At 44.6% G+C, this 24,461-nt stretch overlaps 1 protein-coding gene across 3 annotated transcripts; it reads left to right on the top strand.

Moving 5' to 3' along the window:
* Positions 1–58: 58 nt before the first annotated feature.
* nup50 (nucleoporin 50) lies at positions 59–23,233 on the top strand. 3 transcript variants are annotated; one of them, XM_074697983.1, is made up of 8 exons: positions 59–179; positions 15,028–15,106; positions 15,290–15,373; positions 15,464–15,671; positions 18,083–18,742; positions 20,713–20,797; positions 21,111–21,229; positions 22,173–23,233. In XM_074697983.1, exons 2-8 carry the CDS (start codon positions 15,038–15,040, stop codon positions 22,385–22,387), a joined length of 1,440 nt encoding a protein of 479 aa, XP_074554084.1. In that variant the 5' UTR covers positions 59–179; positions 15,028–15,037; the 3' UTR covers positions 22,388–23,233. The 3 variants fall into 3 exon arrangements, with proteins under 3 accessions (XP_074554084.1, XP_074554083.1, XP_074554085.1); XM_074697982.1 differs by lacking the exon at positions 59–179 and adding an exon at positions 13,648–13,817 and having other exon boundaries at positions 22,173–23,228; XM_074697984.1 differs by lacking the exon at positions 59–179 and adding an exon at positions 14,176–14,302.
* The last annotated feature ends 1,228 nt before the right edge of the window (positions 23,234–24,461 follow it).

Below are 24,461 nucleotides of genomic sequence, written 5' to 3'. Positions count from 1 at the left end.
GAAAGAAGAACTACTCAGGCTGCAAAGCAAGTTCTCGCTTCTTCTTTTACAGGCTAGGACTCATCACCCACTTTCCGCCCGTCTTCAAAAGTGCTCCAAACCCGGCACAAAGAGCTCAAGCTCCGGTCGAGTCCTCTCCGGATTTCGGCCGAACGTCGACGGGTCCACCCGGGGAGCAGGTTAGCTTTTCTTTCGATAAATTTAAGTTGAAAAACGGGGACTATATTTTGTCCGAGTCCGCGGCTTGATTTCACTTTGCCTGGGGAAAAGTTGCGCTTCGGCTGTCAATGGTAATTCTGAAGTTCCCGGATGGAGCAGAGAGAGCTGAGCCCCCCCACACACCACGCATGCGCATTGAGCAAGGTGGTGGGGGGAGTACAACTGCTTTAACACAGAGAAGTGATCTCTGAATCAAAAAACTATGATTTAACAACATCAAAGACTCTTTTATAAAAATACACAAAGATACAGCGATTAAAGAACCACAGTTTTTATTTCTTTCTTCCTTTTTCTTCTCATTTTGGGCATATAAGAGCCAAAAGAAAAACAAACTACTTTCATAGACCTGGTTTTTATACATAAAAGAAGATATGTTGTCTGTAAGATTTAAAACAAATTTAATTTGGAATACAGTGGTTAAGTATGTAAGCATATGAGAAGGGAGGGTGATTTTTGCAAGTAATACCAACATTTAAGATTTGTATACAAGGGTACATAATATCAGCTATTCTTTCCTTCCTGGTGTGTGATCCTTTCCTGATATTTAAAATCACAATTATTTTCATACTTTTTATATACATTTCTTTGTTTGATACCTTTAGTTAATCTAGTGAACAAACAATACATCATGATAGGAGAGTTCAACATTTCTTAGATTTACTAAAAAATCACTAACACATTTAACTCAGAAATTCAAGGAAGTTTCATAGCAAGCATGAGTTTTTATGATGACCAAACTACCAATCTTACAAACCAGTCTACCTCTTGTCAAGTTATGTTGTTTAAGTGTGTTGCAATAAAAGTATCACCAGGCCTCATACTTCTCTACATTTTGTTTTATTACATTTATATGATCATGTCAATGGTAACACCAGAATAAAGTTCTGAACTTTAGTAGTGAGATAAGCAACAAACAAAATCAGCTTAATATTGTAAATGACAACAGTTTGTTTTCTTTTCTTTAAAATATTGAAGTCACATTTCTTTACATTTATTCTTTACCCACAATCCTGTGCTTTAAACCACTAAATCATTCTGACACATTTAATGCCATTCAAATTGTCAGGACGTCTTAAGCTTGTTTACAGGTAAATCTGATTTATCAACTCTTCCCCTTTGAGTTAAGATTGTTACAATATTTTTTTGTCATCCACAAATCTAAACCAAACAATTTGAGTTTTATGTTTTTAATGGATTTATGAAATAATGTCTATTTATCTATGTATTCTTTGTCTGTAAATCATTTCTTGACTTAATTAAGGAAATGTCTTGAAATTGATCCCACTGGAGATACATATATAATACGATAATCATGACCCACCTCTACTTTGCAGTCGGGTTACAAACTTATTACCCAAATTCAGATTATTTTTGTTTTAGGTTTTAAATGTGAGAAGAACCTTTAAGATTGTGGCTTGAGATAACATGATGGAGGCTTCCATCTTCAACAGGGAGAGCAAAAATGGAGGCAGCAGCATCCACAGCAACACTCAGAACTAACAGAAGACCAACAAGGTGGGGGTCAGACAACATTAACTATGCAGATACATAAAAAGCTTCAAACATAATGTGTCCTCTGTAGTTTTTAGCTTCTTCGAACACAAAGAGGCCTGATGTAGCAGTTTGTTTCTCAGAAATCCTGCCTCTTTCCTTCATTTCTGTCAGTCTCACCCCCTGCACCTCCTCCTTCAAACCCTCCTCCTCCTCCCGCCCTTTTCACACATGCCCACACGCTATTGGTCGAAGCTGCTGGTTTAGTCCGTGAGGGACAACAGGGGGCGGGAATGCGGGCCAATCAGGAGTTACTAACGCGGAATGACTAGGTGGGGAACCAATGAGCAGGCGCTGGGACTCGTGGGGGCGGGCCTGCACGTTGGAGTATGTGATCTGAGAGTTGATGAAGAGCAGAGATGGCAGTAAGTGTTTGAATTTATCGTTAACTCGACAGCGATTAACTTCGGCTCAGTTTTAAGCACATATTTTCTCAGCATGAACATAAAACGACTGTTATATGGGTGATTTTAACAGCATAAGTTGGGATAACAGGCAGCATTTTGATGGTGGGAAGAGAAAGTAGCACCATGGACAGAGGCAGCACTCAAACGGACATTACTATTCTTTCGGTGCTGCTACGGAGCTTTTTATTCATGTCGGCGGCCTCATCAGCCCTGAGCTACACTCCACTGTGTTTATTAATGCAACACTAACATCCGAGGAGACATCCCTCAGGCCAACATCCATAAATACAGGCCGCTGGTCTGCATAAAAGCCCAGAGTAAAGTTGTAGTTTGTAGTCAGCTTGCAGCGTTGACAGAAAGTAGTCCCCCCTCCCCTCCGCCATCCCTCCCTTCCTCCGCTGCCTGCCCGCTGTAACCCTCCCCCACCCCGGCCAGGTCTGCTGCTACATCAGCTGCTACTTTTCATTTCACGGCTCAGCGGTGAAACTCTTGAAGTCTTCTCTGTGGTGGCTTTCGATTCCAAGCTGCTCCCGGTTTTTAAGCTGTGCTCGCTCAGAGAGGACACAGACTTCAGATTTACTGTTGCTGCTGTGTTTCCTCTCTCTGTGTTCCTGGATTCTTTTTATTTATACGGCTCTATGTCTGCAGAGCTGGATTAAAAAACACACCGGGGTCAGTTCAGGTCCCCTCAGTGCCCCCAGCCTCACCCCCTGCAGCTTATTTCCCTAATTATTTGGATTATGTGCTTTGTTCAATCATACTATCTGTCAGTTTTATTTGACAGTTGCTGTGTATTCATCCAGGTTTTTCTTATTGTTATTTCACATGGCAAGCAAAGAAGTCTATTACAAGTTGAAGCATTTAATTTATTTCAATATCTGGGTAAAAAAAAGTTTTCACATTAAAACATACTCTCAGCTGGCCAAACAAAAAAAACAAAACGAGAGCATATCCAGAGTAATCTCATGGATTACATTTATACCCACAAGTAGTAATCACTGAGCTCATTGTAATGGCATTATATGGTAAATTTTATCTTTTAAGATCAGTGATGTTTTATCCATAAACATACATCATTGTACATCATGATATTTCTCTGTAAGCTAGTCTGAAACTATAGGAGAAACTGACGTAATGTTGAATAAAACATTATTTGGCTGAGGAATCTGGTGGAGAAGAGGTTTAATTTATCAGATGAACGCAGTTAAAGCCAACAGTAGCTGTTTGGGGGTTTCAGGTTTCAGAATATTATTATAGGCTTGATTTTTTTAGGAAACAAAACCCCCTGAAATGATGAAGGGATGGACATTCAACCATCTAAAAATCAACAAATGATTTTTTTTTTGCAGAGTAGGAAAGTTAGCTTTCTGTCCATCAATTTGGTTCTTTTCAATTATGCTCTAATTTTAAGTACAGTGGGAGAAACACACGCTGAAACTCAGACAGATTTGCTATCAGCTGGACGTTCGTTTTATCTTATAGTCCACCTCGGGCCAGGCCTGGACCGGCCATCTGTCAATACTGGCAAAACGGAGCGAAGCCTGGACCAGGCCTGGGTCTACACTCACAGCAAATGTTTAACGAGGAATATTTGGAAAACAAATAACCTACAGCAGGCTGCTCCTCCGGCTGCAGGGCTTTTATTTTGGTGCTTTATGAGGGAGGCGTGATGTGACTGGAACAGACGACTCACAATCACAGATATCACCCAATGCAGCGACATGAAGCTGAGCGAACAACATACAGGCCTTGTTTTGATGACTTACCGCCAATATGAAGCTCCTGTCTCACAGAGTTAGGTTTATTGGCCTTGATTTGAGAGCAGGGGGCAGCTCCCTCTCTGAGCTCTCAGGACTTTAGGTTTAAAAGTAAAAAAATATGACTGGGAATAAAAATTATGAGTAAACTCTGATGAAGTCCTGGTGTCTGTGGGAAGAAGTCGGCCACTTCATTTAAGTATTTTCATGTCAACTGACAAATTGTCTTTCCAACTTTATCCAGATCCAGTCACATGTTCTTATGTAAAATTAAAACTGTCATCATGGTGTGAGACGCTGAATCGTCAGCCATCTTTGATTTCTAGTAAACATTACACCACGACTGCTACAGCTTCCTTTTTACATCATGGTCTGCATCAAGACCCTGCAGTCTGACCTCACCCACACAAAGATGTCTCCCTGTGAGAGTCATGTATGAACACGAACATGTCAGGTACACGCCATCCTGAGACTTCCTGGAAACTGTTGTGAGTGTGTGTGTGTAAAAACAGCAGACACAGGCTCCTGATGATCCAAACTTAGACATCAGAGATACTGAGGTTAGGAGGAATGAGACTGTAATTTATGTATTCTGGGTCTTAGTGCCTGTGTTTAAATCAGATTTTCTATTAAAAATAAATAAATAAATAAAATGAAAACTGGAGTTTTTCACGTATCTTTGACATGAGGATACTACAGCATAGCTGAAAAGAAAGATGTTTTCTGATGAAGTGATTTTTAGTCCAAGAAACTAAAACTGTAGCTCTGCGTCTGCTCACCTTATGTAAGCTAACTCCCATTAATCTGAGTTTACAGTTTTTTTTCTTACCAGAAAAACATACATAACCTGCTCACTCTCCATCCTGCAGAAAGTTATTATGATCAGAAAAAGGAGTATTAAAAAGATTCAGAACACATTTGGGTGATGGTGCTCATGGGAAATGAAGTTTTCATCCTGTATCCTGGAAAAACACTGATTTCATCCCCAGAGGTCGTTGTAAGCTGTGTGTCAGGATATCATTACTAAAGCTCCAACTTTACATTATTTATTTACTGTAAAAGGCCGTAAATAAGTTTTAAATCCAGGTCTTTCAAACGAAAAGGTCATGAAGTTATCAAAACTAACAAACCTCGGCTTCATGAGCAGCTTCCTGCCGTCACAGTGAAGAGTCTCAGTGGATAGTTTTAAATCAAACTATAATTTTTGGTTTTTATGCCTGTCTGAACTTTGAAACATGGAGGAACCTGCTTCTTTAAAGCTGCAGCTCCTGTTTTAGCACCCTGAGCTCTGAGCGGCGGTGAAGCAGCCAGCAGGGCTCTGGTCGTCCTTATTGACGAGCTCTCAGTGAGCGATGATAAGCCGCAGGGTGAGAGATTAGACGCTTTTTCATTATTTGTGCTGAATATCTTCTGTTATACGCCGCAGCATAATGAAGGGCGTCTAGAAAAGCACATAGCCTGGAAGATGAATTAATATGAGGAGGAAAAGAGAGTGTGGTAATCTTTAATTTTGGCCATTAACCTTCTCATTACTCCAGCACAGAGCTGCGTTCACCTGCCAGCCTCACACGGCGAGCTGCAGCCTTCACACGGAGGTGTGCAGCACTCACACAGCAGCAGGATGACAGTTAAAGGTGGTGTAATATCAGCGCAGACACTCCATCACTACACTGCCTCTCTGACATTTTTATTTGGTCCTCCAAATGGACGGTTGGCAAACAGCGACACGCCGCACACAGACAGAGCAGAAGCCAAGAACATATCCTTCACCGCTGATGAAAAGATACTCTGACATTTGTAAGGGTTGTGTCTTTGGGCTTATGAGAGGTTGACATAAATGTCAGCCAAGTGCAGTCAGAGAGCTGGCAGCAGACATCAGAGCGGGGAGCAAACATACAGCACTCCTACCTACCATCACACAGCCCCTATCTGTCTGCACAGGGCTGCTGAAAACACCCACATCCATCAGAGCTGTTCCTGCCAACATGTGGCTCTGAGGGGGTCAGTCCCAGGTTCACCCAGGGTCTGAGTCTGTTCACAGATTATTGGTTTTTATTATTAGTAAACTCTTCATGTGACCACAGGTACAGACGTCAGGGCAGTCCAACCATCACCACCCTGTCTGTGACGCGTCAGAGCTCCAGACCATGGATCAGGTATTATTACCCAAATAATGCTTTCATAATAATCCATGGAGCCATACGACCATATATGGTCATATCCTGTTTCCTGGACTCACTTAGTTTATTGAATGTTGTTAAATGTAACATTTTCTTTATCCTGAGAGCTTATCATCAGGTGTCACTGATACTGACTCAAACATCTATCAGAGACGTCTCTTTCTCTAAAATCTAAAAGAGGAGGTTGTTTACAATCAGCTGTTACCATTATTAGAAGAAAAAATAGCATCACTGAGCTGATCCAGTCTGGGTTTGAAGCTCTTCATAGCACAGAGTCAGCACTTTTTAGAGGTGTCAAATGATATTTTATCGTCATGGACTCTGGAAAGTTTGTCGTGCTCGTGCTTTTAGATGTGTCTGCTGCTTTCGACACTGTCGACCACAGCATATTAATCTCCCTTGAGCACTGTGTGGCATCAAGGGCGTCGCCCATGACTGGTTCTGGTCTTATCTAACCTGAACTTTCATATGGGGTGCCTCAGGGTCCAATCCTCGCCCCTTTCTCATTCCCACTGTACCTGCTCCCCCTTGGTTCTGTTTTTAGGAAGCACGGTGTTTCATTTCACTTTTATGCCGACGATTGCCAAATCTATGTTCCAGTGGCACATAATGCTATCCACTGAGTCCAGACACTCATTGATTGTCTCAGTGAGTGGCTGGACACCATATCTTAAGGACTGTGTCACTGATCTGGGCGTTAAATTTGATCCTGATTTTAAATTTGAAAAACAGATAATCAGTGTGGTGCAAAAAAGCTTTTACCAGCTACGCCAGATAGCTGAGGTGATTTCTATCCTTTCTAAACCAGACTTGGAGAAACTAATCCACGCTTTTATTACATCACGCCTTGATTATTGCAGCTCCTTGTACGTAGGAATCAGCCAGGCTTCCCGTGCCCGCCTCCAACTCGTGCAGAACACTTTAAAAACTTTTTTTTAACTTTAAAATTCTGTTACTTGTTTATAAATGCCTGAACGACCTTGCTTCTCCTTATCTCTCTGACTTGCTTTAGCCGTACTGTCCGCCTCCATCCCTCAGATCAGCTGATCAGTTGCTGCTAGCGGTCCCTAAGACACGGCTAAAACTTTTGCTGCCGCTGCCCCTGAGCTCTGGAGCGAGCCGTCCCCCAAAGTCAGACAGGCCTCCTCACTTCCTGTTTGGTTACCCCCCGTGGTTCTTTTAAATGTGCTATATAAATAAAGCTGTATTGTATTGTATTGTATTGTAGCGTGCTGATCTGTTTGATTCAGCTCTATCTTGTCTCATTAGCTTGCGCGTGTGTTTCACCTGATGAAGACAGAAAATAAACCTGTTGGAGTGAACTGTATTTTGATCACACTTTGACCTTTGACCTCTTTGTCAACATGGCCGTGCGTCACAGCTCATACTGGACCCGGTCAGCAGGGGGAGCTCTCCGTGTTTCTCCTTCACTGTGGTGGGGGAGTTGTGCTGTCTATGAATAAAACTGTCTTTTTATAGCATCTGTTTGTGGCTCTGCTGGGAGAATAAAAATACTTTTTCTGGTGATGTTCAGGTGGAAATAGAGTTTCTTTCTCGTGAAGCCTTTTTCAGTAAATCAGATCTAAAGTCTGAGCACACACAGTCAGAGGCTCAGCAGTTTGATGGCAGCGTTTTCTTGGTGGCAGAGCGGCTGTAACTGCTCTGTACTTTGATAATCTGGAGCAAATGAGGAGCAAACATGTTTGTTCTGACATGAATGAGGAGCGGTGGGCGGCTGGCAGGAGGACAACACGTCCAAACAGACGCCGTACAGGAAGTAACTCCTTCATGTGTGGTGACAGAGCAGCGTCACAGCGAGCTTTAAAGTGCTACCTGTGTTATGTGTCACGTCAGAGTCACTGAGTTACAGCGACTCCTTCCTCCCAGCACCTCCTCTCTGAGCTAACGTCTCCACGCTGAGGAGCTGACCCACTTCTCTCACTCAGAGCTTCTTTCTCTTCAACAATAAATAAACACAGGTTGTTTTTTCTCTCTGAGCGGTCCACGCTGGGCTCTGGCGACCAGCCGAGAACATCAGCAGCAGTCTGCAGCACAAAGAAGCAGCAGAGCTATTGAAGGAGCTGTGTGTGGACAGAAATAAGGCGGCTGAGGTCTTCTCCTGCTCCTGAATGAGAGAGGAGCATTGTTCAGCAGGAAACTGTCATGTGGAGATAATGTGCTGACATAATAATGCTCCACTGTGTTTTTGTGTGTCAGAAACGTGCAGCGCTGCTGAGGATGGATCCTGTTTCTGCCGCTCTGTTGTGGAGTTTTCTTGGAGGTGTCTGGAAGGAGGGACAAAGACCAGCTCTGCTCCATGTAAATGAAGAGCGAGCAGCGTGTGATTACATTTCTACAAGCTGCAAAGCAATAATTATCATCATCAGCTCCGCAAGCTAGCATTTAACAATTAGCTCGGAGTTTCTGTGTGTTATTATCAACACGTCATGAGAGAATATAGAGTTCACAGGCTCCTCAGAGACAAACAGGGGCTGGATCTGGGTAGACCAGGATCAGAGCGTATCCAGGCTGGAGCCAAAACCAGACAAGACATTTACCTTTATTAATGAAGCCTTTAGAAACTTTTCATTTTGACATTTCATAAACCAAACAGACCATCCATTAATCTGTAAAGGGATAAGGAATTATTTGTTTTTAACGTCAGTTATCAGCACAAGTATTATGAGAGAAGCTAACTAAGCACGACAGCTCAACAATCTTTTCACCAGCAGCTCGTAGAGGACAAAGCTAACTTTTCAAGATCAAGCTTTTTGACAAAAATAAATAATCACATGTTTTTAGCCAACATAAACCTGAAGAAGATATTAGTTTCCCTAAAAAAAAAAACACGAAAAAGTGTCCATGTGGCGAAAACGTGGTCATAAAAACAGTTTTATGGCTCTAAGCTAAACTAATGTTATGGGAAGTAACCGCAGCTAACAGGACAAAAAGCAAGCAGCTACCTCCTTTTGAAACATGGCAGCAGTGCAGGATTATAAAATAAATAAAATGCAGTTCCTTTAGTGTCCACTAGAGGCTGCGCTTTAAAGTGAGTCAATCCTCATAGAGCCCCATGTTAAAATGTCCAACTTAACATCAGAAATAAACACGTTTGGAGCATGGTACAAAAATTTGGTTGAGGCTCATATTTTTGTAGCTTAGCTGGTTTGACTTTATTAAAGGTACAGTGCGTAAAAGCTGGAATATTAATCAATATCTTGGAGTATAACTCTAGACTGAAACGCTCTGTTGCTCATCTCTTCCTTGGTGAAGCTACGATGACCTTCAAAGACAAAAAGTTCCTGTAACACGAACAAAACATGTTGTTTAAGTGGTTAGCAAGGAGGCTCACTGTTGCTCCACCTTTAGCAAAAAGCTAAAACAACAAAGATAATGGGGTCATGCTAATAAGTTAAAAGACAGTGGATCATAGGAAGGGATAACAGTTCAACATCAGCTAACATGACATGAAGCTAGCAGCTTCTTCCTTTTGAAACATGACAGCAATGCAGGATTATAAATTAATAAATAAATTAATAAAATGCAGTTTCTTTAGTGTCCACTAGAGGCTGCGCTTTAAAGTGAGTCAACCCTCATAGAGCCCCATGTTAAAATGTCCAACTTTACATCAGAAATAAACACGTTTGGAGCATTGGTACAAAAATTAATTCAAGGCTCATATTTTTGTAGATTATCCAGTTTCATTTTATTAAAGGTACAGTGCGTAAAAACTGGAATTTTAAACAATATCTTGCAGTGAAACTCTGGACTGAAACGCTCTGTTGCTAATCGCTTCCTTGGTAAAGCTACGGTGGCCTCCAAAGACAAAAAGTTCCTGTGATACAAACAAAATAGGCTATGATTTAGGGGTTAGCAAAAGGTTGCCTCACCTTTAGCAAAAAGCTTAAACAAAAAAGCCAATAGGGTGATGCTAATAAGTCAGAAGACAGTGTATCAAAGGAAGTGATAACAGTTTTAGCATGGCTAAGTAACATCAGCTAACATGACATGAAGCTAGCATAGCATGAGCAGATCCATGCTAACAGATCCAGGACGATTCATGAGGGTTTATGGATGGGTTTAAAGTTTTTATTGTCTGTACGAGTTCAGTAAGTACAGTATGTTAGTATATATGTATATATGTTACATAACCTAAAAACCTTAAAATAAAGTTATTAAAAAAAACAGATTCAGGACAGCAGCTAACCAACACCTGTTCTTTAATCCCTGATCTGTTACGCAGCTCTTTGGCTCTGACTCCTTCAAAGTTTTAACAGTGATGAATTATTAATCAGCATAATTCAATCATCTCAGTCTGATTGTTGTGAGCTCCCTTCAGCCTTTGCCAAGCCTCTTCATATTAACCCAAACAGACAGTCAGTAATCAGCGCTCTGAGCAGTCTGACGGACGCTTTCATTCATCAGACGGATATTTCCCCAGGTGGAGGATCAGCTTCACGGCACGTTATGAGCTGTGATCCCGAGCAGCGGGGAGGAAGGAGTCCTGAAAACCAGCACACACACAGAGGAGAGGAGCAGAGAGGAGCAGAGAGGAGCAGAGGAGGAATCAGACACACACACACTCAGAAGTGATGACATCCCACAGACAGAAACAGTCTGTACGTTTCAGCTGCAGGTTTAACAGGAGGCTGGGAAACCTCACAAACAGATCTTCTTCCTCTTCCTGACATCAGCTGATTTTACTGTGAAACTGTGACTCCAGCAGCTGCACCTCTGACTTAAAAAACTGGAGCATTCAGGGTGAGAGGTGACTCCATGACACCAGGCTCTCCTCATCTGTGTTTTCCTCTTCAGTACCTCCGTCAGCCACTAGGAGGCGTGGTGTTGTTTTCCTCACAAACAGAGCTCACTGTGAAGTCACCTCTCTGCTCTCCCACTCCTCCAGTGTTCTTCAAAAACCATCCTCCAACCTTTTTATTAATGACGCAGCATTTTGGATCATTAAGTTCATCAGTTCTGCTTCCTTTTAATTTGTCACTCTGCTAATTGATGTCCACATAGCCAGGCAATTAATTCAACCTAATTAGAGCTCCATTTGCAGGAGCCTAATTGACACATAGATCTGTCTGCTGAACGGCCAATTAGAGACTGGATGCACGGGATGAAGTGATGGAGAGATATTAACAGTTCAATCAAATGTATGAATCTGTTCACTCAGGGATCTGAATCACTGTCACTGGGAAACATAGTTATTAAGAGAGGTCAGCTCCAAACGTCATCAAAGACATTAACTTTTATTTTGTCCAGGTTTGAGATGAAAGAAAACTTGTCAAAGCACATGTAGAGTAAAGTCTGTCCAGGTTTAGAGTTCATGTCAGTTCTCTGTAAGGACAGAGATGCTGAAACAGCAGCGCTCAGTGATGCAGACTGCGTCTCCTGTTTGATGCAAAAGACCCAAAAATCAGCTCTGAACAGATCAACCAGCCGTGTTGATTGTTTATCACCTGATAATCAATAATCCCTGATGTCAAACATCCTCCATGTAAGGTGATGATCAGCTGATGAGCTCTCAGGAGGGAGGAGAAGCTGTAATCCCACTCTCACTACAAAAACCACACCTCAGAGGAGCAGGAGACTGGATCAGAGCCCCGACAGCTGCTCCAAGATCAGTGGACCCCCCGCTGAGAGAGGGGGCCCGCACTGAGCTGAGGGGCCCCGTCATCTAATCAACACGCTGTGATCGGCTCTGCACAGCGGGGAGGAGGAGCCGGCTCCTCAGACTGACTGCACGGGGAGAAGGAGGCGTGTTTTCTGCTGCTGGACACACATTTACATTTCTACACAGAGCCACAGATGGATTCATCACACGTGGATGAAACGTGAAATCAATGTAAGAAATGTGGAGAAGGAGATGTAGTTTATCCTGGAATCAAAGCGTGTCGTCAAACAGGAGCTGCTAACAGGTGTTTCATATCACACGGAGCAGATTTCATCACAAGGTGTGGAGCTCCAGCTCAGCGTCATCAGACTGAACGGATCCTTCATGTGAGGTTTCTGTGGTTTGCTGCTCACCCTGACCTGCTGCAGGAGCTCATCAGGTGGGAAAGTCTGGACAAAGTCTGGACAAAGTTCCCGTGCACATCAGAAGCCTTCCTCATAAATTTAGATAAATTCAGGAGTTGTGTTCATGTGTGAACGAGGCCTCTGACCCCACCTCCAGGGAACGTGAGCTGTAGTTTCTCAGGATGAGGTGGTGTCTGAACATGCCGCTCCGTCCCTGCAGACAGGAGGAGATGAGAGAGGATGAGCCGTGTTGGTTTTATCACCCAGCCTCCGTGTTTTGGGACACAAACAGTGAAATTGTTGAAATATGAGCGAATCAGAGTCTGGCTGCATCTCCAGCTCCTCTCTCAGTGATGTTTCAGGCCCTCCTCTCTGGCCGGCCTCTTCCTTCTACATTATACAGGTTTTCTCTTTTTTCTGCTGCCAACTCTTTCCATTTTCTCCTCGCCAGCTGGTCAGGGGTCTCCTGCTGCCGCTCGGGCCCTCAGCTCACTTCCTACTTTCTGCAGCACCTGTTCCTGTTTGGCAGAGCCGGCCGGGATGCAGAAAGCTTGGAGACGAGCCATCTGCTGCCCGGCTCTGCACCATTTTACCCCCGATCCCTGGAGTCCCTGCATGCATCCTGACTTCCTCTTTTTTTCTAACTGCTCTGAAACACTCAGAGCTGCTGAGAGGAGGGAAAAAAGCCGAGCTGGATTGGTTTGCAAATCCCAGATTCACTGTTTTAGCTGAAGGGGAAGTCTGCACGGGTTAAATCAAAGCAGGACTCATGAAGCAGAGCTCGTTTAGCTCACATCGTTTGGCTCACATCATTTGGCTCACACAGGTGGAGCGGCTGATAACTGTCAGGTTTCAGCTCAGGCTCTCACTTTTAGTCCAAACTCTGTGCAGAGCAATCGACTCAGTAACGCTGAATATCCACGGACAGCGGCTCAGAGTGTGGAGGATTAAGGGATGTGTTTAAACTCAGGTCTGTAAAGGGCGGTCAGATAGAAAAAAAATGATGAATAAGTATGAAAACAATAAGAATCATGAGTTTATTTCTTCAGTTTTCAGAAGAAATTTTTAGAAGCAAATTAAAGTTTCCTCAGATTTCACTTTACGTCATCAGTCCCATGAACATGTGTGAGAATGAATGTGTTTAGAAGCCAATGGGCCAACTGAGACTGCACACACACACACACACACACACACACACACACATACACACACACACACACACACACACACACACACACACACACACACACACACACACACACACACACACACACACAGTCCAGATGTTCTACCTTCATGAAGGTCAAAACTTTCTCTGTACAGCCGTGGAAAAGTCCTCTGTATGTCTGGAAACACGCAGTGACCAGTGTTTTTTTAAAGAGACTTCCCTTTGACCCAGTAATCAACTTTATCTTTGTTATTTTGACTGTTTTAGGAAGTTAGTGCCTGAGAACTACAACTCCCGCAGTCAAGGGAAGATGCTCTAGTTACTGCGCAGGCGCGAGCAGGCTGGGCGCGCCAACCCATGCGGATATACCGCTATGTAAAATGGCGGCGTGAGAGAGGCTCGTTCAAAATAGAAGAGAGTTACCTGTGAAGGTGGTGAGCTCAAACTGCGCTGACGTAAAGCTTCGTGTGAATCATTCAAAGCAGAGGAAGGAATTTACTTTCCCGAAAAGGTTCGTCACCCTTCAACCTTTAAATAACCGCTAACGGTCTGTATGAGGAGCTAACGCTAGCTCTGTATTTAGCGCTGTATGTAACATGACGTTAGCTGCTAATGCTACAGAGCGAGGCCCGGTGTTTTGGTGTAACATGTTACCCTGTTGGGTTGTGTCTTTCTGAATGCGTCGTGGTTGTCGTAGCTACGATGTGCGTCAGGTTACAGGTGTTACATCCACAACGGTAACTGACGCTTTCGGGTGAATGTCACAAGCTAACAGGGTAACCGTTTACACTGGAACACCGGTGTTAGCCGTGCAGCTGCCGCTAGCTCCCCGCTAACAGAGGATGGAGGGAGTTAATGGAACACACCAGAAGGTTTCCAGTGCCGGTGTTTCAGAAGTTAACCGTTTCACCAGCTAACGGTTAATCTACATGAGGCATCGGTTACTATTACCGTAACGGTTAACGGCTGCTGCCATGATGAGCAGTTTTAATCAAAGTAAGCCTTCTCTAATTAGTAAACAGTAACCTTACTTACATTCAGAATAATCGTTTGTTTTTATGGAAACAATCTGCAGTCTTAATGTGAGATTACTACATCGACAGCTAAAAAAATTAAGGTAAATGATAATTTAACACACACTGGCATCAAACGTGACCAACACACCGGCTGTAGAAGTTTCTGGAGGGAAGTTACGAAATTAATTTGCTTAATCATTGTTCCCCATTCAGTCTGACAGACCTGTTTACATTTTGATTTTTATTGGATCATAATGTCTTGCAAATTGTTGTAGATAAAACTGGTATAATGTGCAGTCCTAATGTGCAGTAATGTGTATTAAACAAAAACTTAACTAAAGTTTGTACATTTCCCAGCCATACTAGAGCATTAAAACAGCACATAATGCCTGAAGATAAGCTATAACCAAAGTTTTATTTTCATATTTTAAAATATTGTGTTTCTGTAGGTCTCACATATTATTTATCCTCCCATAAAGACTACTCTAAACCCACAGAGGTGAAATTATCCTGTGTTTAACCTGTTGACGCACAGATCTAATAACCCAGAGGTCTGTCTTTAAGCTCAAAGGTGAAAGTACTCCTCAGATAAACAACGTCATGTTATTGCTACACTGTTATATCATTATATAACCTGTACTGTAAGAGTTAGACGCTGCTGATCACAGGGCTCAGATGATCAAACTGCTTTGTTTTGTGTCACAGAGTCGGTGGGATGGCGAAGAGGATTGCTGATAAAGAGCTAACGGACAGGAACTGGGATCAGGAGGAGGAAGGAGAGGAGGTGAGGCTTCAATAAACTCAAATATCTTTTAGTTTAATATCAAATTCATGACCATAAATCACTTTTCTCTGGGACGTTACACAAAGAAAAAAAGACAACAGGCAGAAGTCTTTCTATGGAAACAAACTCATTTTAAGCAGTGTTAGTGTGTAGTAGTAACTCTGAAATCTTCCTCTCCTATAGGCCGGGACTTTCTCAATCGCCAGCGAGGATGTGATGAAAAACCGAGCGATCAAAAAGGCGAAGCGCCGAAACCTTGGTGCAGAGGTGAGACTTCTCTTTTTGTCTAGAGTTTTCTGATAAATCTGAAGTTACAGCGCTGGTTACTGAACATCTGAACTCTGTTCTGTGTTTCAGGGGGAGTCAAGTGGAGCTTTCAAAGGTTTTAAAGGTTTCGCTCTAAGCACAGGATCGCCTGCGGCGAGCTTAACCTCCACCCCGACAGCGTTTTCTGGTTTGGGAAACGGGGGAGGGTTTAAAGGCCTCAGCGGGCTGACCAACGGAAACAGCGTCACTCCGTCATTTGGGGGCTTCTCCTCTCCAGCTGCATCCACGGCTTCACCAGGTGAGGAGTGCCCTTCATGTTACCTGTGCCAGCCTCAGGGTGTGTCCTCCTCCTGGTCAGACTGGCAGAACAAACACAGCCTGTTTCTTTCCTTTGTGCTGCTGTGGCTTCGTTGAAATCATCCAGGCAATGAGCTGAGGTGTTGAGACGTGACGGAGCCTGACCCTGCAGAGAGGTTTCTCTCAGGCTCTGCTTTCTCTTTCATTTCTGCTCAGACGTGCTGGGGCGAGTTGGTTTCAGTTTGAGGAGGAGTCGGTCAGACTCGTGGTGTGCCTGTTTAATCATGGAGAGATCAGATCCTCGTGTGTTTGCGTGGTTCAGCTCAGCTGTGAAACACTCTGATTACTGATTCCACTGATTATTTCCTGTTGAAAGTTTCTGTTCCTGGTTTAAACTCTTTGAGCTCTTTTATTCCTGAGTGAAAACTCCTGAACCACTCAGATCTTTACTGATGCTCTTCACTTCAGCTGTTTCTGCTGCAGCAGTTCATTGATTCCTGCAGCGTTGTGCAGAGGAGTGAGCCCCCTCATCTGGAGTCAGGACTGATGGTCTAACTTTAGAAAAGTACAGATCTGTGGATTTGTTCTTCAGACTTTCAGGCTGATTCAGCTCCAGGAAATGGACTCTCTGTGGACCAGAGTCTCCATGAATTATCCTGAGCTGTTGGCTGTGCAGTAACATCCTCTGTCACCAGTGGGTGAATGAAGTGTGAATGGGTGAATGTGAGAAGTAGGGATGGGCACCAAATTAGGTACTTTTATAGGTACTGACCAAATCCTGTCAAAAGTACTGGGTATCGATTCACATAAAACCAAAAGGTAGCATGTTTAGGTACCTGAACGCATCCATGTGACTGTGAAGGAGTAGAAGATTTTCCATGCTAGAAATAAATGCAGCATTGTAAGGTTATATATTGAAAAATAAATATGTCAAATGGAAACTTTTTTTATATTTTATTATCAAACAAATTGATATTTTTCACCACATAAACACAAAAAAGTACGGAAACTTGGTACCGTTGAGTACCGGTACCGATTGCCAGGTACGGGGCATCAGTACCGTATCGTTTCTAATGTGAAAGGTACCCATCCCTAATGAGGAGTTGTGTGACAGCAGGTCCAAAAAGACATAGTTTGTTTACTTTTTTGTGCTCTGGTTCCGTACGTTTTCAGTTATTTGACAGTCACCATAAGGGAACATACAGTTTAAAGAGGGGTAATGAGATTTTTTTGTCTGGCTTTAAAATGTCCCTCTGATACCCCCGAAGTAGTGTAACATGATTTATGGTTGAAACAACAACAAAAAAATCCATTTGTTTCAGCCTCAGCCAGAAATGTTTGAGCTGCTGTCTCTTTAAGGAAAACCCTTTCCTTCTGATTGGCCAGACCTTGGTGATTGAGGCCCGCCACTCTAACAGGTCATGTTATGACGTCCTTGTGTGATGACATCATTTCACTGAGGCTTGTGAAGACCTGGTGCTGGTCTTACAACAGATCGTTTTGATCAGATTTAAAATGTGGGAAAGTAGAATACCCCCTCTTTAAGATTTCTTAAAGAGGGGGTATTCTGGTTCACTGAACTTGCATTTCCTTCTTTAAAATTTGTTAAAAAACTTCTTTTAAACAGTTTTTATCTGGAGGCTGGCGTCGCTGTTGCAGAATGGACAGTAAATCAGTAGTTTTAGTGTAATTGTGTTGATTTCCTCTCAGCCCGTCAGGAGCAGATCCTCCTCATTGATCCTGAGGAGGGATCAGGTCTGAGCGCAGAGGCTTGAGATGAAGAATATAAAGAGGAGCAGAGAGGAGGAAATAAAGCTTCACACTGGGAAAAATGAAACAGGAAGCAGATCTGTGATTAACCTGTTTCAGTGTAGAGCTATCGGACGGTGAGAGGACGACTGCTCCTGCTGATCTCTGAACGCTCCTCTCTGCTCCTCTCTGTGAAGGCTGCTCTCTGAATGCTCCTCTCTGATTGCTCCTCTCTCTGCTCCTCTCTGATTGCTCCTCTCTCTGCTCCTCTCTCTGCTCCTCTCTCTGCTCCTCTCTGATTGCTCCTCTCTGCTCCTCTCTGATTGCTCCTCTCTGCTCCTCTCTGATTGCTCCTCTCTGCTCCTCTTTCTGCTCCTCTTGCTGTGTAATGGAGGTGAAAAGCTGCTGTATTGTGTGTGTTTCTGCTGCTGTGTGGGAGTGTAATGGAGCTGAATCAGTGGGGGGTCGGTGTGTGTGTGTGTGTGTGTGTGTGTGTGTGTGTGTGTGTATGTGTGTGTGTGTGTGTGTGTGTGTGTGTGTGTGTGTGTGTGTGTGTGTTGTCGCCGCGGGGCAGGATGATGATGGAGGAGGGTGGGGGTTTCTGAGGGGGAGGGGTCAGCTCCACACTCTCATCTCTCTCATCTCTCTCCTCCACCTCCTCAGGTCTGACGTTCAACAGCCCCGCCTCCGTCAAGCCCTCGGCTGACATCAGCGCCAAGCAGACGAACGGCTCCGCCCCCAGCCCGGCTCAGAGCTCGGGCTGCGGCGGCAGCGGCAGCAGCAGCGCGAGCAACAAGGAGTACAGCCGGCAGCTGACGGCGCTCAACTGCTCGGTGCGCGACTGGATCACCAAGCACGTCAACGACAACCCTCTGTGCGACCTCAACCCCATCTTCAGGGACTATGAGCGCCACCTGGCCAGCATCGAGCGCCAGTACGGAGCCAGCTCTGCTGACGGAGGAGGAGAGGAGAAGAAAGCCTCCTCCTCTCCTCCTCCTGCCTCCTCCTCTTCCCCCTCGTCCTCCTCCTCCTCGGCTCCGGCTCCTGCAGCGTCTTTGTTCTCCTTCAGTAAAAGCTCCTCAGACGACCCGGCTCGGGAGAAGAGCAGCGGCGTGGCGCCCGGCGTGGCGCCTGGCGTGACGTTTAACTTTGGTCAGAAGGTGGACAGCTCTGTGCTCGCCTCCTTAGGCTCCAAGTCCACTCCCCCCAGCTTCTCCTTCTCCTCCAGCGCCTCCTCCAGCACCACCTCCCTGTTTGGAGCTCCTGGATCTGCTGCTCCTCTGTCCTTCAGCACCAACAAGACCAGCGACGCCGCGCCGGCGGGTAAAGTAACCTCAGAGACCAGCTGAGTCTTTGTTCACTCTAAAGTTTCTGCAGGAGTCAGGAGAAACACAGGGAGCTCCTCAGGTCTGCTCCTCTCAGAGAGGAGTCTGAGGAGCTGCAGATCCTCAGCTCTGCTCCTCTCAGAGAGGAGTCTGAGGAGCTGCAGATCCTCAGGTCTGCTCCTCTCAGAGAGGAGTCTGAGGAGCTGCAGATCCTCAGCTCTGCTCCTCTCTGAGAGGAGTCTGAGGAGCTGCAGATCCTCAGGTCTGCTCCTCTCAGAGAGGAGTCTGAGGAGCTACAGATCCTCAGGTCTGCTCCTCCCTGAGAGGAGTCTGAGGAGCTACAGATCCTCAGGTCTGCTCCTCTCAGAGAGGAGTCTGAGGAGCTGCAGATCCTCAGGTCTGCTCCTCTCAGAGAGGAGTCTGAGGAGCTGCAGATCCTCAGGTCTGCTCCTCTCAGAGAGGAGTCTGAGGAGCTGCAGATCCTCAGGTCTGCTCCTCTCAGAGAGGAGTCTGAGGAGCTGTAGCTGATCTCCTCCTCTTTAATCTGTGCAGCTGCTCCTCCTGACAGTCTGACGTCCTCAGAGCAGAGTTACTGTTACCCTAAAGACTGGGTCAGACCTGGTCTCTCTGGGTCAGGTTGTTCATTAATCTCTGGTTCAGCTCAGACCAGGATTTCTGTTTCTGTTTAAATGCAGCGAAAAGTTAAAACCCACAGTTTACTCCAGGAGTGATGTTTGGATTTGTTTCACACTTCACAAAAGTCAAATCCAGTTTATCATGAGGAAAAATAACAGAGAGAGTCTTAGAAAGTGAAATCTGCAGGTTTTTACTTTTTTCTCTAACTGTACAAGTTTTTTATTGGAAACTTAAGATAATCAAAGATTGATTTAATCTTTTTTCAGCCACTGCAGAGAAACATGTGATTTAATTTACTAATATTAGTGAGACATGGTGTCCTCTGGGTTCAGTCAGCTGACATTTTAGGGTAAAGATCCTGCAAAACAAACCCCAAAAGTTCAGTTTATTCTTTAAAAATGTTACTTATTGTTAAATTAATGTATAAACAGTTAAAAGTTAGTTTAAGAAAAATATTCTGTAGGTGTGAAAATCAGGTTTTAATGGATGCAGAAAATGAGTCGGATGAAGTTTGAAAATCAGAGTCGGAAAGGACCAATCAGGAAGCAGGAAATCTGAGGTGTTTGAGTCCTGACTGGAGGAAACTGAAGAAAGATGAAGAAGCTCAGCTGAGGATGAGGAGCAGATAATCTGAAGATAATCTGAAATCATTCATTCAGCTCTCACACGTTTAGTTTTCCTCCATTATCCAGAAAGAAACAGGACGTGATTAAAACTTGTGTTTTTTAAGTTAAAGTCTGGTTTAGTGAACATGAGGATACAGAGAGTCGGCTCGACTCTTCATCATCTGTCAGAGAAAAACCTGGAGCTCAGTCTCCTTACAGTCAGGAGGAAATAAATATCTGTCCTCAGCCAGTGATAAACCACAGATCCTCAGGAAAAAACTCAAACTGAGTGAACCTGGACCCAGACCCAGACCCAGACCCAGACCAGCCTCCTTCCTCTATTCGCTTAATCACAGCAGCTAAACCCAGTCTCTGAGTCACCTCCGTGCGCTTGTTGGTGTTTGTGTCACTGACGTGGATTAATGTTTGTAATGAGCAGGAGGAGATTAAAGAAGGTGTCGAGTCCACTCAAGCAAATCAGGATTATCTCCTTTATCCGCTAATCTGGAGATTAATGCAGGAATCAAAGCTGCTCTAAACAGATCTGGTTTCTTTCCTACCTGTGCCGAGCCGAGCCGAGCCGAGCCGAGCCGAGCCGAGCCGGGCTGTGGTGACAGAAGAAGACTAAAAAATCAGTGATTTCTCTTCAAACGATCAAACCATCAGAGCACAGGCTGCTCCAGGTTATTTTCTCCTCTCTGTTAAAATCATCTAATTTCTTCTGCAGATGAAAACGGAGACGAGGAGTCAGAGGAGCCGCCCAAACCGGAGGTGAAGGAGGTGAAAGAGGACGACGCCTTCTACTCTCAGAAGTACGTGAGGCTGATGATCAGAGCTCAGCAGAAACATGTTGATACAAACTCACACACCGAGCGGAGAAGAGAAGAAACTGGTCAAGTCTTAGTCCGTCAGTCTCAACCTGCTCTAACACCACTCTGTGTTTTTCTCACTGTCCGTTTCCTCCGTCCTGTCAAACTCTGTGTGACACTTTGACCTTTCTGACCTCACACACTCACGTTGACCTTATATGGTCGTAAACGCAGGAAGAGATGAGGGCACTAAACGTCAGTCTGGATGAGTTTGTGTCTCTGTGTTAACTCATTAAAGCCTGGTTTGTGTCTCCAGGTGTAAACTCTTCTATAAGAAAGGCGCTGAGTTCAAGGAGAAAGGAGTGGGGACGCTGCACCTGAAGGAGACGGAGGAGGGGAAGACTCAGATGATCATCCGCGCAGACACAAACCTGGGTAAAAACAACAAACACAGAAACAAACAGCAGGAGTTTGTGTTTAGGAGGGAAACTGGGACACGTTAGGGTCCACAGGAAGTTCACATCAGTTCAGTGTTTGAAGAAGAAGACGATGAAGACGAGGGGAGGGGAGGGGAGGGGGCGCTAAATAAAACATCTGAGATGAGCTGAGAGCAGAGCTGGAGTCAGACATGTTTTCATGATTTTTGTTTTTCCTCTTGGATCCAGAGGACGATAAAAACAGGAGTCCTCCATCAAACTGTGTTTCTGACAGGAGATGATCAATTAATCCAGACCAATACGACCCAACCACACATCTGCATCTGCTCTCTACTCCTCTCCACATTTTTCTTTTTTTCCTTTATCAGAGAAAAATCTATTCCTGCTCAAAAACAAAACAAACCTGACGTTTGTCCTGCTTCTGTCGAAAACTGAGGCTGATAAATCATTAAACACCAGAAATATACTAAAACACAGACACAGAGCAGATGATCCTGTTTACTGACTGATGCAGGGAGCAGCTGTGATCCAACAGCGCCCCCTGCTGCTCAGGCTGACGAACTGCTGCTTCAGGCTCTAATGTTCAGACAGACACAAAGAGTTTAATTTGAGATGATTAGATTATTTTAAAAATTATTAAACAGTTTCTGAGAATCCTGACCCTGACCCTGACCCTGATCCTTACCCTGACCCTGACCCTGACCCTGACCCTGACCCTGACCCTGACCCTGATCCCTGATCCTGATCCCTGACCCTGATCCTGACCCTGACCCTGATCTCTGATCCTGACCCTGACCCTGACCCTGACCCTGACCCTGACCCTGACCCTGACCCTGATCCTGACCCTGACCCTGCTCCTGACCCTGATCCTGATCCTGACCCTGATCTCTGATCCTGACCCTGACCCTGACCCTGACCCTGCTCTCCTCTCCCGTCTCCAGGAAACATCCTCCTGAACATCCTGGTGCAGTCGTCCATGCCGTGCTCTCGGGTGGGGAAGAACAACGTGATGGTGGTGTGCGTGCCCAACCCGCCCGTGGACGACAAAGACCCCAGCAGCCCCGTCCCCCTCCTCATCCGGGTCAAGACCAGCGAGGACGCCAACGCGCTCCACGGGCTGCTGGAGGAGAAGAAGGGCGGCGCCCCCCACACCTGAGCTTTTAGCAGACTCATGACCCGGACTCACCACGCCGTTTTATCCTGACACACACACACACACACACACACACACACACACGTTAACACTCGTCCCTCAGTCACCGGTTAGCCCCTCCCCCTCAGATCCTCTGATTCGATTGGTCGTCATACTGTGAAATGTTTTACTCTCCAACAGGTCGTCGCCGCCGCTCTGGACGCGGCTACATTCCTCGTGGTTTGACGCCGCTGCTGCTGCTGTGTTCATCAGAGAAACGACGATTATCTAAAAAATGTCAGTTTCACTGTTTTCATTTGGTCTGAACGTGTGAACAAAGCTAATCCTCCTCCTCCTCCGTCTTCAGCTGAGTTTGTTTTGGACAAACGCTCTGAATTAAACGCTCCAGACGATTTGGTTTTACAAATGACACCCCGCAGTAACGGTCGATGTTTTTAGGTCTACATGTTGACGAGCGTCTGCTGACTTCTTTTTGTTTTTGCTCTGGAAACTATTTATTGTGTGGGCGGGGTTTGTGCTGTCACCGCTCCAACGTGGCGTGGTCGTTGAAGAGCGTCAGAAACCTGCAGGAAGTCCATCAGAGCGGTTCCTTTTCTGTCTGTTAACACGGACTCTGCCGTTTTTTCCCAGCGTCCTTTGTGTGGCCGTGGGCTGGGCCTTGGAGGCGAGGCATGCTGTCACCGTCTGACAACATTACAGACATTTATGGGGAATAAAAGGATCAAACCACACGGCTGCTGCCTCTCTTTGATTCAGCTCTGATAGAAACTGGAGGAATCAGACGTCAGGGTTTGATCTGAGGAGAGTTTCACTTTAACAAACTCTCAGCAGGAGGAGGAGCTGTAGAGTTAATGTTCAGAAAGTTCAAACAAACTTTTCTTCTCTGATAAAACTAAAAACACAGAAAAACTCACTGAGTTCAGACAAAACAATGTAGGAAGTCAAACTTTAGAGTTCGTCTTCTGGAGGGAGGGAATGGGGAAAAGGGTCAAAGAAAGTTTAACAATCATTAAGTCTGAAATATTAAAGAGTGGACAGAGAAACAGACTGAACTGGTTTATCTGTTAAACACAGAGTCAGAGATCTCCATGGTTCATCCTCTGAGGAGGAGAAAGAGGAGGTGGCAGGAGGACTTTTCATAAAGAGCAGGAGCAGAGTAAAACACAGAGGCTGTTTTTCTTTGTGTGTTTTAATAAATAAATACGTCGAGTTTATAAACGAAGCAACAGAAGGACTGAACATGCACATTAACGTGTGGGTGTAGAAAAGCAGAGATGAAGCTTCAGCTGTGACAACACGTCAACAAAAGTTAACGAAAAGTTAACGAAAAGTTTAACGAAGAGTTTAACGAAAAGTTTTCCAAAAGGCTCTAAAAGCGTTGTACAGTGCAAACTGTGCTCTCAGCAAACACGTCTCAGGTAAAGCAGTCTGTGATCAGCGCAGCAGATACATTCAGCTGGAGAGACTATCAACTACATCATCATCATCATCATCATCATCATCATCATCATCATCGTGGTCAATAACACTGACGCGACGAGCCGCTCGTCCAACGACTCGAGTGAAAGAAGTGAGAGAGACGACAGAGGAAAGGGTTAAACTGACACAGACAGGAAGTAAAGATCCACAGACCGAGTCTGATCCAGGATGGCTTCATCATCATCATCATCATCATCATCATCAGCTCTGATTTCCTCCCTTTAACCGTCGTCTCAGTTCAGCTGGAGGAAAAAACAAAGCATCTCTAAAATCTGCTCCACGTTTCCTCAAACTTCTCTTTGTTTCCAGTTTTTAAGTTTCAGTTTGTGACGTCCTCTGATCAGTGTCCTAAAGATTTAACATTTCAAGCTTCAGTGGTTTGACTAAAACACCAGAGATAAACTCAGATCTGTGCTGTGTGTCAGGAAAACAGTTAAAAACAAGCTGTGGTTCATTTTCAACAATATTTAAGTTTGGTTTTTAACTTTCTTTTGGAGGAAATTAAATTGTGCAAAAAAGACAAAAACAAGAGTTTAAAACAAGTTTCCAAAAAGTTCCCAAAGTTCAAAGTTCATGTCATTCTCACAGTTTCAGAACA

Source organism: Halichoeres trimaculatus, unplaced genomic scaffold (assembly GCF_033239565.1).
Source record: "Halichoeres trimaculatus isolate MK-OKI-2021-1 unplaced genomic scaffold, fHalTri1.1 fHalTri1_scaffold_21, whole genome shotgun sequence".
NCBI classification, from domain to species: domain Eukaryota; kingdom Metazoa; phylum Chordata; class Actinopteri; order Labriformes; family Labridae; genus Halichoeres; species Halichoeres trimaculatus.
Note: the sequence above shows the minus strand (reverse complement) of the source record. Positions and strands in the feature narration are given on the sequence as shown.